Genomic DNA, 18,616 nt, shown 5'->3' with positions numbered 1-18,616 from the left:
TAACACAGCAATTCAGATTAGCATCTGAATCATAGCCTTTTCTTTTGATCGATCGGGTTAAAACCGTTAAATCATACCAGCGATGTGCACGATCGAGGAACACACCCACAATTTTTGCGGATAGTGTACACAATTTGAGTAGAATCTGAAAGTTGTTTATTTCTGATCAAAGTTCATCTGATCGTTTGGGTTTTTGTTGTCTTTTTTTCTTAACTAGCACTGTATCTCTTTTTTAGACTACTACAAGATATATGAATCTTCCGCTCAGCAAAAGGTGCATTAGGTAATGCCTAGGCTGGGAATGAAAGACATCAATCATCTCGTTCTTTCTCGTTATGTATCAATTAGATGATTAGTTTGACTTTGTCCAAATTATTTATAATGAATTTCGTTGTGTAAGTGTCGATAGATTTTATAAATACAGTATCTCTCACTTTTGTAAAAAAGAAAAAAGTTGATAGAACAACTGATTGCTTCTTATATCACGCACTCTTTGTCTTCACTTTTATTGCGGGTCCACGATGCAAGAGTTTGAAGTGGTATCCATTAAGTATATCTACCGTGAAATCAACGGTAGTGCGGATGCATTGGCAAATGATGTTCTAGTCTCGGTGAGAGATTTTTATATCTACCATTTTATTCCTAGTTGTATTGCTAATTTCGTTTATGCGGACTTGCTTGGGGTTGTAAATGCTTAATTATGTTATTTTAATGCATCGTTCATTTACCCAAAAAAAAAGAGTGCATGGTTTCACATGTACACATTCGATCACTTGCAAACCCTGTTTCACTACCACACCAATCAACTGAATCTTTTTATCCAGCCAATATTATTTCCAGATACTTCACTTAATACATATAAATCGATTTTATTTCCTTTTCAACCCTAAAATTCCATTTTCCTTAATTGCTACTATCAAAGAGCTAATCAAGACATTTTCTTTTCTTTAATTCTCATAGTTAAGAACAACCCCCAGTCCCAAACCCCAGCTTCCCACCAGCAACATCATAAACCACGTCCAAAGTCTGCTGCTGCACATTCCCGAAAATACCCACGTCGGACGCGCCCGAATTCCCGGCGAACGCCAGGCACACCTGCGACGCCTTCACGGCGTACAGTATCCCCTGCGCGTCCAGCGGAACCTCGACCCCACCGCCGAGCACGAAGCTCACCGTCGGTATCGACACGCTCGTGTGGTTGCTCAGGTCGTAGCACGTGTCCAGGATCGATGCCGACGAGGTCAGAGGGTACTTCGTCATGGCCTGCCGGAATTCGGTTTTGAGCGCGCTGTAGGCCCCCGGCGGCAGCCGCGTGATGACGGTGCCGGAGTCGATTATTGAGCCTGCCGTCTTGAACACCGTCTGGGAGATCGACAAGGTTGATCCTCCGAGTTTTATCCCAGTTATGTCGAAGTAATAGAAGGACTGAGAAGTTGGCAGTAACGGAGTGAACGTGGGAGAAGACGACTTCGCTCCGGATTTGCCGAAAGAGAGGTAACCGGAGCTGGAAGGGGTGGGGAGGCAGTAGGAGAAGTACTTTCCGAACTTGGAAGCGGTTTGGGAGACGAGGGAGAGCTGGTCGCGGCCGAGGCCGAGGAGGCCCGCGGCGCCGCCGAAGAGGCCCTGGTTGTTCTGGCCGCAGCCGAAGAGGAATTTGGGGAACACGTCGGATCTGGAGAGGGTCAGGGTTTCGGTGGCAAAGTAGCCGACCGAGAACGAGGAGTCACCGTACTGGATGCCGTAGACGCAGGTGGAGGTCGAGCAGCTGGGGCTGTTGCCGGTGGCGGAGGTGAGCTGGGAGCACTCAGTTGAGCCGCACGAGATGTTTTTGTAGGATTTGGATGTGGATGGGTTGAAAATGGGCTCTTGTTGGTCGTAGCAGGACCTGTTTTTTTTCCGAATAAAATCATCCCAGTTATATTAATACGAAAATAATCCGAACAAAATCATCTCAGTTATATTAATACGGAAATAATGTATGACTAAAACAACCGAACTTGTTTTGGGAGCAAACAGAGTTATATTTGTCATGTTTTATGAAAAAATCAAGAGAATTTTCAAAAAGCCCAAAAAAATTATTGGGTTGAGAATTTATTTGATTTCATTCACAATGTCAGAAATCATATTTCTATTTTAATCGATATTGCTTAGTAGTCCAGAATCAAATAAGGCCAGAGACTAGAGTTTGAAATCTCCAAGTATATATAAGTACATACCTCACGCACGGTTGACACTGAGCCCATGTAAGATCGCTGCCAGTGTCGAATATGAGAGATTGATCCTTTTTAGGGGTTCCCAATCCGACAGTAACGATATAATTACCGGAGCCAATCGTGCGGCCGGACTTGGCGGGGATGGTGGATTTGCGGCCTTCTAGATTATCATATTGGCCCACGTCGAGCCCGACTCGGTACTGGATTGAGTTGACTCGGGATTGGTCACGAGAGAGGATCTGAGTCGCTGTTGGAACGTTGGCTTGGTCTTGGTTGAGACGAGAGCATGCCCCGTGCTTGTGGACTAGTTTTAGCGATCCCTTTTTGCTGTTATCTGGTAAAATTATTTACATTCTCACCCTATAAGAATTTCTTTTGGAGCAAAAAGAATTCCTCAATTATCACATGCAATTCGTTGGTTAAGAAAATTGTATTTGCATGCCACTACATAAATATACTGTCTATTGGTGTTTTTAAAAAAAAAAACCGCCAAATCCCGACGGACCGAAAAAAAAACCCGACCAACAAAGACTGTGTCTACCATCCTATAGTGCACGGGTGTAGACAGGATGCCCGGATCCTATTGCTGGTTTTAGAGTGGGTTTGGATTAAAAAGCATGGAATGACTTTTTTTCGTCTTTATCCAATTTTTTTTTTGCATTTGTTAGTTTTGTGTCAAATTTTTTTGACTTGTTGGTTCGTCTGGACGAGAGTAACCGAAAAAAGTTAAAAAAAAATTTGATCGGAACTCATAATTTTTTTTAAAAAGTCAACTTTTGGCTTATTTTTTTATTTTTTTCAAAAAAATTATGGGTTCCGATAAAAAACTATATCATTGTACCTCAAGAACTGTAGAATGATTATTGGCTAGGTTCAAGGGATGATCAAGTAGGGTCTAGTTAAGGAAAGAATTCCAAACTTTTGATTAAACGTATAATTAGACATAATTTGTCCGTATTATGTACTATATAATTACATATGGTTTGAGATGAGCTGGTGTGTGGACCAGGGTTTCAATTTGCATTGTTTTTATTGGGCCCACTGGGAGGTTTAAGTCAAAAATAGATACTTGTTCATGACAGGCAAAATATAACTTATACAAGCAAAAGCCTTAATTATTACGTTAGGTTCTGTCTCGATCATGACCTAGTAAAAATAGATTTAAAGAATTTGCAGAACTAAATGAAAAAATTGAAAAGGGCAAGCTACAAAGCAAGAAAATAAATTGAAAGGATAAAAAGTCATTATTTAGTATATTTCTGTCATTTTTTCGTTCTCTTGATAGTTGACGATTCAAAAATAAACCTTATGATTCAGTTGGGTGTGTGAAAATACTTGGAGATACAAGGATTATTTTTCTCTCCCAAGTGTAATAATTCCGTACTGTCGTTTTATCCACATACACTTCTTTTTTATTCGTGTAAAATTACGGGTTTTTATTTTATTTTATTTTATTTGAACTTGAAGATTAATTTTGTTATTTGACGTAAATAAAGAAGAAGAAGAAGAAGAAGAAGAAGAAGAAGAAACAACGTAAATGCAGAAAGAAGAAAGAGTGAAAAAATCAGCTTTTGTGTTTAAATAGAATGGACCCCTATGCAGTTGCAATTAATTTATAAGTAAAAGGGATAGTGGGCTTGGGAGGGTCCATTTTCCTCGGCCCGAAAATCCATGTGCCTCTGTGCCAAAAAAAATTTCAACCGTTGGATTGTGTGTATTTTTTTTTTTTAATGTTTTAAATCCAACGCCCAATAAATCCCTCAGGACAAAAGATCCTGCCTTGGGTTTTGGACAAATGGTATGGTTAGGAGTGTTTCAAAATAGTGGTGTCAATGTCAAAGCACCAAAAAAGGAGATAAGGACAAAAATGTCAATCCATTTTCAAATGGCCCATGGGCAAATTTTGTTATACCCTCCTTTTCCATTTTTTTTTGTGTTTCAAAGTTTGCTTAATGGCCCAATGGTACTGCTGGCCTGCACTAGAGTCTAAAACACTACTACATGATGAGTGACCACCCTCTAATGATCTTAATTAATATCAAGTGACATCTCAACAGATAATTCAAAGAAACACTCACAGAAAGGAAATATGGTGTCCTACTTGGAATCATTTTCAGCCAACAAGCAATCATGGTAGGAACCAAAAAGGACCACTCTTGCAACTAACACCACTCTCTTTGCTTGGATATATATATAAGCAACTAACCCCATTGAAATTTCTAGTTTCATAAGTAAGTATTTGTGTCTCTCTCTCTCTCTCTCTCTCTCTCTCTCTCTCTCTCTCTCTCTCTCTCTCTCTCTATATATATATATATATATATAGGGCCCTTCTATTAAGGGCTCCCTTATTCAGCAAGTTGCGGACTTTGCCTTTCCCGATCGAATTGTGATGATCCAAGCCGCTCAATGTGATCAGAATGTGATTTTAAAAGTTCCTATAAGAAATTAGCAACAAAAAAAAAAAAAAAGAGATTGCGAAGGACTTCATCTGAGCAGTTTAATTTCATTGAACGGTTCAAATAAAAGCTGCTCGAATGAAGTCATTTCCGGTCATTTTTTTTGCTGATTTTTCGCGGGTACCCTTAAAATCCCGTTCTGCACACATTGAGCTGCTCGAATCATCGAAATTCGATCGAAAAAGGCAAAGTCCGCAACTTATTAGTCTAAAGGCGCCCTTATTAGAAGGATCCTGTATATATATATATATCGGGGATTGAGAGAGAGAGAGAGAGAGAGGATTAGGCTTCTCTCCATTCCGAAGATGTGAACTAGTGTTGTGAACTTGACCGTGTTGTTGAGACCCGTGAATTCTGTTATGTAGGTATGACAACAGTGGTACGACGCCTTTTTGCAAACTTTCAAGGTGCGGATTATCAATGAATTGCTTGACCGGCAAATCATAGCCGTATGATTTAATCCTATTTCTCTCTCTAGCTAGGAGAAAAAAAAGGTAGTCTAGTTTGATAATCAAATGCAATTATGCATCGTACATAGTTTTCGCACGCAAATGTTATGATTTTGCGTTGCTTCAATTATTAGCTTGGTTTGATTTTCTAATTAACGAATGATGATCCATGCACATACTGAACAAACGACCAATTATAACAAATAATTAAATGATCGTGCCCAGAGGCTTTTGGCCTAACAACATCAAGCCGCCATACTTAAGTGCCAAGAAAATTTAGGTGAGAAATTCAACTACTCTTCCAATGTGTTAATATAATTATTCTAAAATATTGACTTTCGTCGATAAAGATAAAAATAGTGATGACAATAATAAAATGACCGATGTGGTCACAGGCCAGAATATGACCTTAATGTTGACCTTAACATCAGCAATCAAAAAGGTGAAATAAAATAGGATGAATGCTCGCTCCACTACTTAATAATTTCTTTTGCTGAAGTGGACTTCCACCAACCAACATATATAATCTGTGATTGTATTAATTGAGACCAATTCTTCGGTTTGCTAAAGATTTATAAATAGCAATTTATGATTACTTTAAAGAAATTATCATAAAATTACCCCCAACAAGCCATTTTTCTTTTTAATAAATGAAATGAAATGAGAACACGTAGTACTAATAGTACAACTCGGTCGAAAACTTGTTATGAAAGATTATCTACGTTCTTTTCTTAATAGTAGTACTCCCTTCGTTCTAAATAGGATATCAGTTTTTTTTTTTTACATTTGTGTCAATTTTAGTTCCTTATATCTTTTAATATGAATCTTCAAAAATATACGATATGATTCTTGTTTTGATAGTTCTCAATTTTAAAGATCGACGTTATTGCTTTTCTTTTTCTTTTTTTTGAATTTTTCATTGCGCATACATTTCAAGTTTCGGGGGATTGGGAAAGCCAATTTTGATAGAAAAGGTCGGCCCAAAGCTATACGTGGGCACAGAGTATGAAGTCTTTTGCCAAAATTATTAAGATTAGAAATAGCTATACACAAAGAATGATCAATAATATTTAAAATCAAATATATATAAAATAAAATTTTCAAAACTCAGACGCTAGGGGAGCCGGAGCTCCCCGGGCCCCAACATAACATAGCTCCGCCCGTCTTTTGCTAGCAAGACGAAAAAGACAGATTACTAATAAATAAAGTGCGTCTCACCGCTGATCAAGTCTCTCTTAATTAAGATTGTGAATGCTGCTAGAGATTTTCTGAGCTCTAGAAGGAAAGTGAAGGCGTCAACGCTGAATGAGTCCATATGGGGCCCCGATTGCATTTTCTCTTTGTAAACGATTTCTTTTTTGTCTGAACAGAGTTTAGAGCATTGTAGACATTAAAACCTTAAGATTGCCGAATTACTGGTTTTAACACATTTTTGGACCTAAAATTGTCATTCCTGATTCTGCCCCTGCAGTGGGGCTATATGAGTTTTCGTACGCTTAGCAATGGTGGACATAGCAAGGTTTTAAATAGCGGTAGCGGACTGCATAACTGTAGTTGGAGTATCAAGTACGTAGTTAGTGTAGTGATCCTGAATTTTTCAAAACAGATTTTGGCACCAGAGCGAAGCTGCTAAGTTGCCGTAGCGGTCCTGAAGTGGGTAAAAAATTTGTTATACGAAGCAACACATAGCGGGAATCAACTAATACGGATGTGAATTTTAGGAAACAACAGTATAGCAGAGTGTAGCGAAATCGGAGGACCGAAAACTACTGCGTAAGCGGCCGATATTCGAATCCATGGTGCAGAGCTATATATAATGCTCGGAGAGTGAACTGAATAATTACTTCTCCGACGTGAGTGCATATAAAGAGATACACATAATAGCCACATCACATATACATCTATAGAGAGAGAGAGAGAGAGAGAGAGAGAGAGAGAGAGAGAGAGAGAGAGAGAGAGTACCTTTGGTGGAAGAGCTGCAAACAGAAGATGGCAGGAGAGAGCTGATTTGGACAGTATGATGGCGGTGGCTATCCAGACTCTCTCCACCGCCCAAAGCATAGCCCACGTTTGAGGAGCAGAGGATTGCGAAAAAAGAAACAAGAAAAACAGAGGAGAGAACACTACCACATGAAATGGAAGAATTCATGATTGGAGTGGCCATGAAATTAACCACAACCCTTTTTTCCTTTCACTCTCAAATTTCTCTGCTTAATACTATCTATCTATGCCTGTAAACACTTGTGTGAGATTTTATTTATTTAAGCCTTGTAAGCTACATATATATATTGTGTGTGGAATGAGATTTTTAACCTTTTCACGTCAACCACTAAGAGAAGACCCCAATTTTTCCCACCTTGATTGGGTTGGATTCTCTGTGGTCATGCTCCAAATTCGTCCTTGCATGTACACCAATCTCCACTTGCCACTTACGAACTCCGGTAGAGGTTATATATGTTGTTAGTGGGTGCAAACTTGCAAAGCCAATCCTGGGCTAAAACTCAAGGTGCTGGCAGCTTTAGGCCCCCGAAAAATTTATAAATTTTAGGGGACTTTTTTATTTTGACACCCTTTATAATAATCTATTTGAGTGAAAAGGGTCTCATCTTTAATTTTTTTTCCTTTAGACTCCTGCAAAATAAGGACCGGCTTTGAGTGGTTGATAAAAGTAGTATAATAGGAAAAGAAAAGGGATTGATAAGATGAAGGGAATTGATATTCGCGCTCCAAGATTTACTGCAGGCGCTCCACCTTTTTGTTTTTACACTGTGATGTTGCTGGTAACATCACAGTGTAAAAACAAAATATACACTGATGTTGCCAGCAACATTATAGTAGAAAAACAAAAAGATGGAGCGCCTGCAGTAAATCTTGGAGCACGAAAATCAGTTCCCTGAGATGAAATGATAAGGAAAGGGAAAGATCCATTTTTGTTGGTATTCTTGTATGTAGGGTTTATAAAATGAAAGGGAAAAAATAGGACCCTCTAACAGTTCGAATGAAATTATGTTTCAAACTATAATAATTGGTCTAGATTCAAAATGGTGTAGTGGGAAATGGCCAAATACCATCTAGGTGGTACTCCAGTTGGTGAGAGTCACCACCTCTTTTTAACACCTACGCCGGTTCAAATCTCGGAGGCACATTTGTGCTGGTATCTGGTGGTGCCATTAATAAGCTTTATTTCGAACCCGTATGTGGACCGAAGAAGGGGATTTCTCGCCCTTGTGCACCAAGTGGTACCGTGATGATGACCCATTCTTAAGGACGGTAGCTATGACTCAAACCGGACATTCCATTGGCGGGTAGAGAGCCCCTATGGTCATGTCCAAGGGGGAGTTTGTTACGTTGGTCGTTCCTTTCCACCCTTTTTGATTATCAAAAAAAAAAAAAAAAGGAAATGGCCAAATGGGAATCATGAACTCCTCAATGAATATCAGTCACACCTTGCCTTTTTTTTGTGAAATTTCTGTGTGTAGCCAAAAGAAACTTCTCTTTGTGCACGCAACATGGGAGTAAAATCCATATATAGTAATTCCTTGCAGAGAAAGCATTTTCCCACCTTTTCAATCAATTTGTTTTCTACTAGCAAATGAAGAAAAAATATTTTTCTTCGTATTTCACTTAAAAAAATTTTTGCCAGGCGATATACATTAAGTGTTAGAGATTAGATGCTCTTTAAGAAAAAAGGAACCACAACGTAAGAAAGAGTGTGATCAATGGAACTCCGAGTCCAAATCTACTCAATTAATGCCACAAGACTTGCAAGTACAAATCACTACTTTTATAGTATTCCATTAAGTGAGACATAGGCATCCGCTATAGTGTACGTACTGTTAAATTTCGATTTTAAAATTAGTCGAGATACGTGTAAGCAGATCCAAACATCCGAGTTATCATAAAAGAAGAAGTTATTCATTGGCCAACTTCTTGCCTTTTATTAAATCACGACTTATTGCCTTTGGTTTGCTTAATTTGTAGCTTTATAAAAGTGTACAAGTGAGGACATAACATAACCGTCACGTCACAAGACAGAATTGGTGCCAAAGGGCAAAAACTATTGTGTAGCACCCACATTATATAAGCACCCAACCTACGTGTTTGTTTGCGCGATTCATGTTGTGATTGGGGGCTACATTACTGGGTCCACCTAGATATATTATATAATATAATACAGTATGTAAAAGTTTTATATCCAACTCGAATTTAAATTGCAATGAGCGGAAAGATCTTAATATTATATTAATTAATTACTCATTCTACTTTCAAGTAATGTGATATTCTCTTAACATTTCATCTCACCCGAAGTCGCGTTAGAGGTCTGTCACTTGCCATCTCTTTCGGGTCTATCATCGTGTAGTCTTTTTTCGTCATCATGGTATGTGAATTGTGAAATTTTAAAATGTGGGATGAAATGGGCCTTGCTCTGATAGACTGATACTATTTGTGAACTTTATATCAAACTCAAGACAATTGATAACGAGCGAAGAGGTCTCAAATGTTATATTCGGTGATCACCCAACTCATTGCCAATCGTGGACATACATGTAAATTGTAGTCTTTTTACAAATTGAAGTGGCTGGTCAATTTTAATTTGGGCCTATAGCTTCAAACGAGATGAAACAATATACTTCTAGAAAGATTATTGTCCCATTATTCCACATCTTAATGCTTAGATATCAGAAAAAGACTATTTTTTCTCCTACCAACTTTTCTTCGATAATTCTGATATTCGAATCAACTTATACGCACCTTAACTAATCATGAAATACCAATTACATCGCCCACTCGCGAATTTCCTATAAAAGTCAAAGCAAAACTTTGTATGTACAAACTGGCCCTAAAAAAGTTAACAGCACCTGAGATCGAGGTTTCAAAACCTGTTGAAAGCTTAGGAGAGTGTAAACTCCTAAGTCCCGGACCTTCACCGGCCACTATATGTCAAACCCCTTGGGTTTTTTTTTTTTTTTTTTTTTCTCCTTCTAACTGAATGATTACATTTGATATCAAAATATTAGGCACTTTGGCACTCATACAAATGGGTGCACGGTGGGACCATGATCAAGGAAGATGTATTATATTTTAAAAGAAAAGTAAATATCATCCCAATTGCACTGATTTGTTCCAACAGAGTGGGGGCTACCTACCTGCTTTCATTTTCCTTTATGGAGGCATTATTTTTCTTACAATAATCAGCATACACCCACCAATTAATGATGGTGGATGAATAAGCTGGTCATGTTGTTTCTTGACCTAAAAAGATATGATTAATTAGAAGAAGAGCTTAATATATATTAATTGTCAAAAAAGGATTTTGAAATAGAATATTACTACTGGAGCACTACACATAGATTGCTGAATTTTGAAATTTATATCAGCAAATTTCAAAATTAATTGATGCTCCAATCACATTGCAAAGTGTTCGATAATATAGCTAAGTGTTACAGATGAATTCGAGTTACGAGGGCCCTTCGGGATTTTTTGATATTTGGAAACAATACATGATAGACTCATTTTGTCATGTGTTAATGATGTGTTTTTTTATCATACATAAGCGGATAGTTGGGGATGTATTGATACCCATCCAAGTGCAGAATCGAGGTCTTCACAATTTATCAAGCAGAAACGTACTTTCTTGTGAAAACATTTGAATAATATTACAGTTTTAGCAGGTTCATATTACAAAATTCAGTTTCAAACCTATCTAGAACACTAACGAAGATTAGAAAACAGAGCACAATCAATTGATCCAACTCGAATATATGTTAATCCACCCCTGGATAGATTAGTGCCCCTAGAGCACCGCCACACATTTATATGGGGCCTACACATTTTGTATTGGACCTCACGCAAATTTGTAGTGTAAAAGAGGCATGGAGCACTATGTGATGGCAACCCGAAAACACTGATAATTTTCCCCACCCTGCGTCTCGCTTGATATTCACCATTAATTAACCCCTAAATTAAAAGAAAGCGAATTAAAGCCCCTACATTACAATGAGTGAAAATTCAACCCTATCAAATTAAAGGTATTATCTAAATATTTTATTCTCAAATAAATGACTAATTATACGCATACGTTTATCAAAAGCTGTACCCTTGCTGTCATTACCCAAACTTTGCTCATGGTTGCAAGTCATCGAAACTTAAACTTGGTCATAAGCTGGTCCGAATGCCTAAATTATCAAAAAATAGTCTGTTCGGGTTGAGTTTTGAGGGAGGTTTTTGAAAGTAATGCGTGGCACGAGACTGATAGAGAAAATTTATTAGAGACCGTTTACAGGGGTTTTGAGACCCAAAACGAACAAGGTATTCCGTAATGATCGGTCGCAAGTGACATTATTGACCCAAAAAGAGAAAAAAATAATGTTTTAAGTATTTTTTCAAAAATACATGCACTTGTTTTTTTATTATTTTGCGTATTTCTTTTAATTAAAAGTATTTCTTTTTTCAGTATCATTGACTCATTTGTATGTTACTCCATGCAATCAAGTGATACTGTATGTGGACTTTGGATTGGTGTTGTGCAGTAAGGTGCACAGCACTATGCTGCGCACCTCTGAGCCGTTGGATCATGCATCCGATGGTTCGGATCTCATCTTGGCATTCAACGATCAAGAGTCATTCATTGTCGAGATGAAATCCGAGCCGTCGGATGCACGATTTGATGGCCTGAAAATACGCAGTACAGTACTGCGCATACCCTTGCACAACACCATCCCCAATTGTATGCATTGGCATGTTACCTAATAATTAATAATTGAGGAAGTACTCACAACATCCACAAAAACCAAAGAATGATTTGCATTCCGAAAGTGCCATTACACCTAACCCCATCTAAGAGAAATTTTTCAGTGCTTGGTGGACACGGGCCACGTGATGCTGAGCACACATCTCGTCCGTCCAAACGTGTTTTGGACGGTCCAGATCTGTTTGGGCTTGAGAGGGTATTTTGATAAATTTCATACTAAAAAATTACCCAAACAGATTTATGCCGTCCAAAATAAGTTTGGACGGCTGAAATGGTGCTCGACACCACGTGGTCCGTTCCCATCCGGCACTGAAAAACTTCTCCTCATCGATACCTCAGCTTGATTGATTCAATAGCACAAATCTCTCCATGTTATCTTCCGAAAATTCTATAGTTCCATCCACACACAGCTTACGTACAAAATTTTGCACACAGTCACTTGTGAGTGTGGACCCCATGAGATACGTAAATGAGTATCCAAAATTCCCAAATGCATGTGCTTACAACATGTGTGGAACCAGATCAATCGAAGAACTCGTTATCTCTTATCACTGTATACAACCGGTACTGACTGTACGAATCGGTGACACCTACCATTCGGGAGGCACCTGTGAATAGTGTTTTTTTTTTTTTCAATCGGTAAGAGAATTTATTACATCATGTATGAAATACAAAGTACAAATCACGGGATACTACATTCTTTGTGTGAGGATCCACGAGATAACCAAATCCAACACCAAACCAACAGGATAAATAAGTCAATCAAATGGACCACAATCAAAAGGTAATGACATCCGAACCGCGCATTACGATACTGTGCAGCACCTGCACACTACCAACCCCACTTTGGACAATCAGCAACTCGGTTTCCTTCTCTAAGTGTATGATTGATTGAGCTTCCCATTCTTTCCAGCATGCTCTTTTGCACTCTTCACTGTGGTTCTATGTGGTAGACCTTCCATGATTAGGGATGCTGCAATTTTTTAATCAATAAATATTTTTTTGCCAATCAAAAAAAAATTTATGTGTGAAGTAGAAGGGTCATAGAGCATCACGTGGCATATACCTTATTTTGTTTTCTATGTCGGAATTTTTCTGACAAGACATGTTTCTCAATTTTAATTGTATTTCAACCGGAGTTGATAATAAATTTTCATAAAAAATATGTTAGTCAATTTGGATTCCAATTCAACCGAAGTTGATAGTGAAAATTCATCAAAAATATGTTGTTTAATTCCTTTGTAACACGAGACATGCAATATCATGAAAATTACTCACTACTAAACTTTATGAGAAAATAAATATCAACAAACCTATACCACACAAAAAATCTACTAGAAAATCAACCCTTGCATTATCCGTCATTGAAAAAAATCAGACAAAAATTTCAGGCCTCGTTCTGCGAAGGTTTTTTATTTTTTAAGTATTTATTTTTTGTTTTACGAGACATGTCATTCTCTTATAATACATCACTTTTAATTCAAAAAATAAATACTTATTTTAATAGTACCAATACGATGGAAGTTTGTATTGGAAGTTGTTAAACCTTCTTGTCTAGTTGTCTAGGTCCATTTTGGTGCTTGATTTGCTTTGATGTTGTTTGTAATGGGATGATGTAGATTTTGTCAGAAAAATGGGATCTTCTAGACAGATACTGACATAACGGATTTGTCGTTATTTTTTGATTAAGGTGCCAATCAAGAAAAAGAGCTTATAAGCAGAACTAAGTGGAGGTTTTCTCTTTCTTCTTTTTCGGGTTAACTTGTGCACTTCGAACTAATTCTTATAGCATTTTTCCTCAGCGTTTCATTTGCTTACGCATAGGGTGAGGTGGTCTCAGACCCGGCCATGGGTGTAGGCCCACCAAGCAACCACCCTAAGGGCTAGTGTAACGCCCCTCTATTTTCTAAAAATAAACTCCAAAATACATTTTATTTCAAACACTTCTAGGCCCTATTTTTTCCATAAATAAATTACATCACCAAAAATAAACTTAAGGCGCCCTCTAAATAATCTTCTAGATGTTCCAAATTTATCAACTCTTCTAAGACCTCTCCAAATTAATCCTTATATGCTCCAATTTAATTTCCAATAATCCTGCTCCACGCCTAAAAAAGAAATTATCCGGGAAGTATACGATACAACAGAATAACAAAGCTCATAAGTGGAATCAAGAAACGATAATCGACCAAATCGAAGCAACAATCACAATGAACCTTATACCATGTCCTCCTCAGTACATGACCTGTAATCCTCCCCCAATTCCTTCCTCACCGGGTCATCCTCGACCCATTCTGGCTATTGGATAGGCTATTGGTGCATGAGTTCACTCGATCCATGTACGAAACAATTCCATAGTACTCAACCAACAACATCATATTCAATACCAATTATTACACTTTTCAACAAGATTCCACAGGATTGAACGAAAATCATGAGATATTCAAAAGGAGTACAAAGGTGAGAGTGAAGAAAAGATTCCGGAAATAGGAAGCATATCGTATATTCCCCGGACTACCTCAAATATGTCGGCCGTTACATCTACGAATCAATGCCTTAAAACATTTTTTTCCATCTTCCGACTAAATATACCACTAGCTCACCAATCCAAAACATCACTAGCTAATTATAAATCCTCAAACTTCTCTCTCTCTCTCTCTCTCTCTCTCTCTCTCTAAGCTAACAATGAGAAGTGAGGTGTGTGGAGGAGAGTGGAGGGATGGAGCTTATTTATACTCATGAAAGAAGAATCTAGAAAATCCTAACGATATCTAATAATATCTTATATAATCTAATAAAATCCAACTATATCTAATAATATCTAATCAAATCTTAACTATATCTTGTAATATCTTTCCAAATCTATATGTAATCTAACAAAATTCACTAGAATCTTATCATATCTTGTATAATCTAATAATACCCAACAAAATCTATATAATATCTAATAAAATCTTATCTTAATCATATCTAACCAAATCCAATCAAATCTTATCCTAATAAAATTCCAATCCAATTTAATCTTATCCCAATCCAATGTAATCTTGTCCTAGATTTTTAGGATCACGAACCGAAGGCTAAGGTTTTATAATAGTTGGGTACAAGGATATTATGGTTCAAGATATGAAAAAAAAATCCTATGATATCATAAGGTTTGTAATGGCTAGCTCCTAGAGTTAAATAATAATAATACAATCACTTCAATAAATGATAAAATAATTTTTAGTAAAAGAATTATAATAAAATATTTAAAAAAATTCACGTGAAAATTCGGGTCATTACAGCTAAGGCCTCCAGTTTTGGGCCTAATAAGTGGGTCTACAAATAGTGGAATATATTAAATATTATGTATGTGAACTACTTTACAACTAGGCTAATGTAGCACGGTGATAAGGAGCGGGTGTTCTGAGCATGGGATCGGGTCCCTTCAATTTTTAATGCCACAATTTTGCAACCCATACAATAAGAGGTTTCGAAACGATGCTTTCGAGGCTTGAACTTGCAACAGAGGTACTAAAGAGGTGGTACAATCACTTTGCCACCAAACTACAAGGCTGGCTCGTTTCTTATATCGAACAACTAATTAATATACTAGAAAATGAGAGATCCCATTTTCAAACTCCGTCTAAGACTTCGAAAATCTAAGAACCGGGCCTGGGTGACCTCAAAGAGTTATGGCAAGGGAATTGGCCTCAAGAGTTATCGGACCGTGTTCTATACCTTATGTTTAGCGCTTTCTTCTCTGTATTTATTAGTATCTCTCGGAAAAAGAAATATATATGAGCTTGATCTCAAGATTCTCAACACGAACAGAGAGGATTTTTCCATATTTTTGGAATCTTGGTGGACTGTAGGCCACACCACATGCACTTAATTCTCAGTGGGTGGTGGAAAGAAGGCTGGAATCCGCAGTCTGTATGAGAGAGAGAGAGAGAGAGAGAGAGAGAGAGAGAGAGAGTTTCAACATACAACAAATTTTGGTTGGGTCCATTTTTCCTTTTTCTCTTTCACACCACCAAAAGCGTAACCAAGAAAGATGAAAATGAAAGCAAGGTTTGGTGGCGGATCAAAAAGAAAAGAAGAAAGCAAGGTTTGGTGTGGGTTCAAATCAGCTGCAATTAATTAATTAGTTAATCAAAATAATACTAATGGCCAATTAATTACTTTTCACACACTACACAACAACATCGATAAACAACTCAATTAACGATAATTTATTATTAACATCAAACTACAATTGGATATGGTTAGTGCATGGGTTAATTAATTTATAGTAGTACTAACAAATGGGTAATTAATTCCCTGAAAAGGCAGAGACAATGCACTCTCGTAATGAAGTAAGATTTTGACATGTTACCCTTTGTTTGGAATAGGGAAAATTTCAACATTACAGCTAGGGAGTTCAATAAAATCACATGCAACCATTGAAAAAACAAGCGTCAAGACTATATATATACAGCGTACGAGTAAGCATGGCTAAAAGCAATGCGTACCCATTTGCTAAAAAGATCTTAGAGCAGATTCACTAGCTTAAACTGTTAAAAAAGTAGGATATGGCTTGTTCTGCGGCTCAGGTTTTAATTGTAATAACCGTCGGTTTGCGTTTTCAATGGTCTAGATTTATTTTGGATCTTTTACCGGTTAAAAATTCAACAGATCTGAATCATTAATTGTCAGTATACCGTCCAGATTGGACTGTACTCCCTTCTTTGTAGTCACAGTCAGCCGCAGAGAAACCAGATCCAAAAAGTATTTCAAAGTGTTTTGTACAAAAAAATTCGCAAATACATTTTGGGATTCTGGATATATTTTTTGAAGCTGAAAAATAACCTAAAATTAAATTTTGAAAAAGCTGGTTTTGGGGTGATTTTTGGGCAAAATCTAGTTTGCTGCACTTTGAGAGAGTGCTAAATGGTGCTAGGTTTGATAGTACACCGATGTTGATAGGACATGAGCCCTTCAAGCGAACTAAATTTATATTCGCAACAACAATGTTTTCTTTTTTTAGAACATGCAGCAACGACGGGTTTTTGAAAAGGCAAGAAGTTTATTAAGAAACTTAATAACTTGTACATCGAGTCCGGAGAGAGGAGGAGAATGCAACCAAATGTCGAATGCAAACAGAAAAACACCCAAGCACGAATGAAACCCAACCACAATAACACCGAAACAGCCCTAATCTCATCTGTCAGTAGGTGGAATAGTACTCAACTCCCACGCACCGTCTTCGACCAAAACAGAATGTGAACGATCAGGGGGCTAAAGGATCCTCGTCTGCAAGTGAGGTCAGCAATTTTGTTTTGACAAGCCTAAAGATCACATTACTATTCGTGGCACTAACTCCAATACAAGTGAAATACCATTTTTCTCCCTTCCAGAAGGGAAATCAGTGACTTTTTAGTGGGTAGGACGTCAAACAGGCCTCCTATAATTGAAGCTTATTATGGAGTGGCCAGTAATGATTTTGTCGATCGGACTCCAAAAGCCAATCAACTTTTTAGTACATTCCCAGTGTACACACCATCATCTTATTTTTGCGTGCATTGTCAAGACGCATATAGAAGTCTATTTCAATAATCGGATCTTCGGATCAGCTTGCATGCACACATTTCGACTAATTTCGGATCTCCAGCCGAACTTAACGACCAGACAAACCTTCCAGTAGCCCTAAGATTTGGAAAGTTTGGTCTCCATAAAATTCGAAGTCTGCTTTCAATAAATACTCTAGTTGAAAATTCGGGATACGATGGTACTTTTTTGCATAATAAAATCCACAAGGCAAAGGAGTCATAAAATTCTCAATCCGGCCGGCCATAAACAAGGAATACAACAAGACTGGAAATAGAACTTCTCAAACCTAATTCAAACTGGCTACCTAATATGATCTGGTTCTACTTTTTTTATGTCAAAAAGCTAAGTATTATTTTTTTTAATTTTTTTTTCTCAGCAAACGAAACATTTTATATTGCTCAAAAGGGTACATTGAGAAAGGGCATCCTAGCATAAAGAGCTTGGATACTCCGGAAAAGAAAGACATCCAACAGATAGTTGGATAAACACCTTAGACTACATTACAATTTTAATTTCCGGATTCCGTCTAGAAAAACCTTAAAATCCTCCACAGAATAGACTTTGATGTTGAATTTCGCCTTCATCCACATAGCTACCATAGTTTTGACCAAATCCCCCACCTCCCAAGGTTGTTTAGAAGAGTTGTTGAAGACGAAGTCGTTTCGAACCAGGCAGATAGACCATAACGTGGTGTAGAAGCAAGACTCCCAAATGTGCTTCTCGAGGTTGCGGAACCCATTATCAAACCACCAACTAGCCAAAATCGGAACAGAGGGTGGGCATACCCACTTGACCTTCCACCAATCCAAAATCAGAGACCACACAGTCCAAGAAAAATGGCAATGGATGAACAGATGATGACGGGTTTCCAAATGCAGTAGACAAAAAGGACACAAAGCTGAGCGGATCTCACCGATAATGTTCCTACTCAAGAGAAGTGACCTGGTTGTCACCTTCTCTTTGACAGCCATCCATGCAAAGATTTCCACTTTTGAAGAGCGACAGTTTTTCCATAGAGAACCCAGCAAAGCATTATTAGGATAAGAGAGTTGTTCCCATTATAAGTATTATTTATTTCACTAGTTAGTTAGACCTTAATCTAGATTTCAAGAGTAAGCTAATCTCCAGCTGTATCTACAGCCCCTGAGGGTCCATGATCTAATTAAACCCTCAAGG

At 37.7% G+C, this 18,616-nt stretch overlaps 1 protein-coding gene across 1 annotated transcript; it reads right to left on the bottom strand.

The window, feature by feature from the left end:
• Nucleotides 1-807: 807 nt before the first annotated feature.
• Nucleotides 808-7,537, bottom strand: LOC131317894 (aspartyl protease family protein At5g10770-like). Its single transcript, XM_058347577.1, has 3 exons — nt 7,081-7,537; nt 2,217-2,547; nt 808-1,885 (listed from the first exon to the last, which is right to left on the bottom strand). Exons 1-3 carry the CDS (start codon nt 7,280-7,282, stop codon nt 961-963), a joined length of 1,458 nt encoding a protein of 485 aa, XP_058203560.1. The 5' UTR covers nt 7,283-7,537; the 3' UTR covers nt 808-960.
• Nucleotides 7,538-18,616: the final 11,079 nt, after the last annotated feature.

Source organism: Rhododendron vialii, chromosome 2a (genome assembly GCF_030253575.1).
Source record: "Rhododendron vialii isolate Sample 1 chromosome 2a, ASM3025357v1".
Taxonomy (NCBI): Eukaryota; Viridiplantae; Streptophyta; class Magnoliopsida; order Ericales; family Ericaceae; genus Rhododendron; species Rhododendron vialii.
The sequence above is the reverse complement of the archived record's forward strand: the minus strand, read 5'-3'. Positions and strand labels throughout refer to the sequence as shown.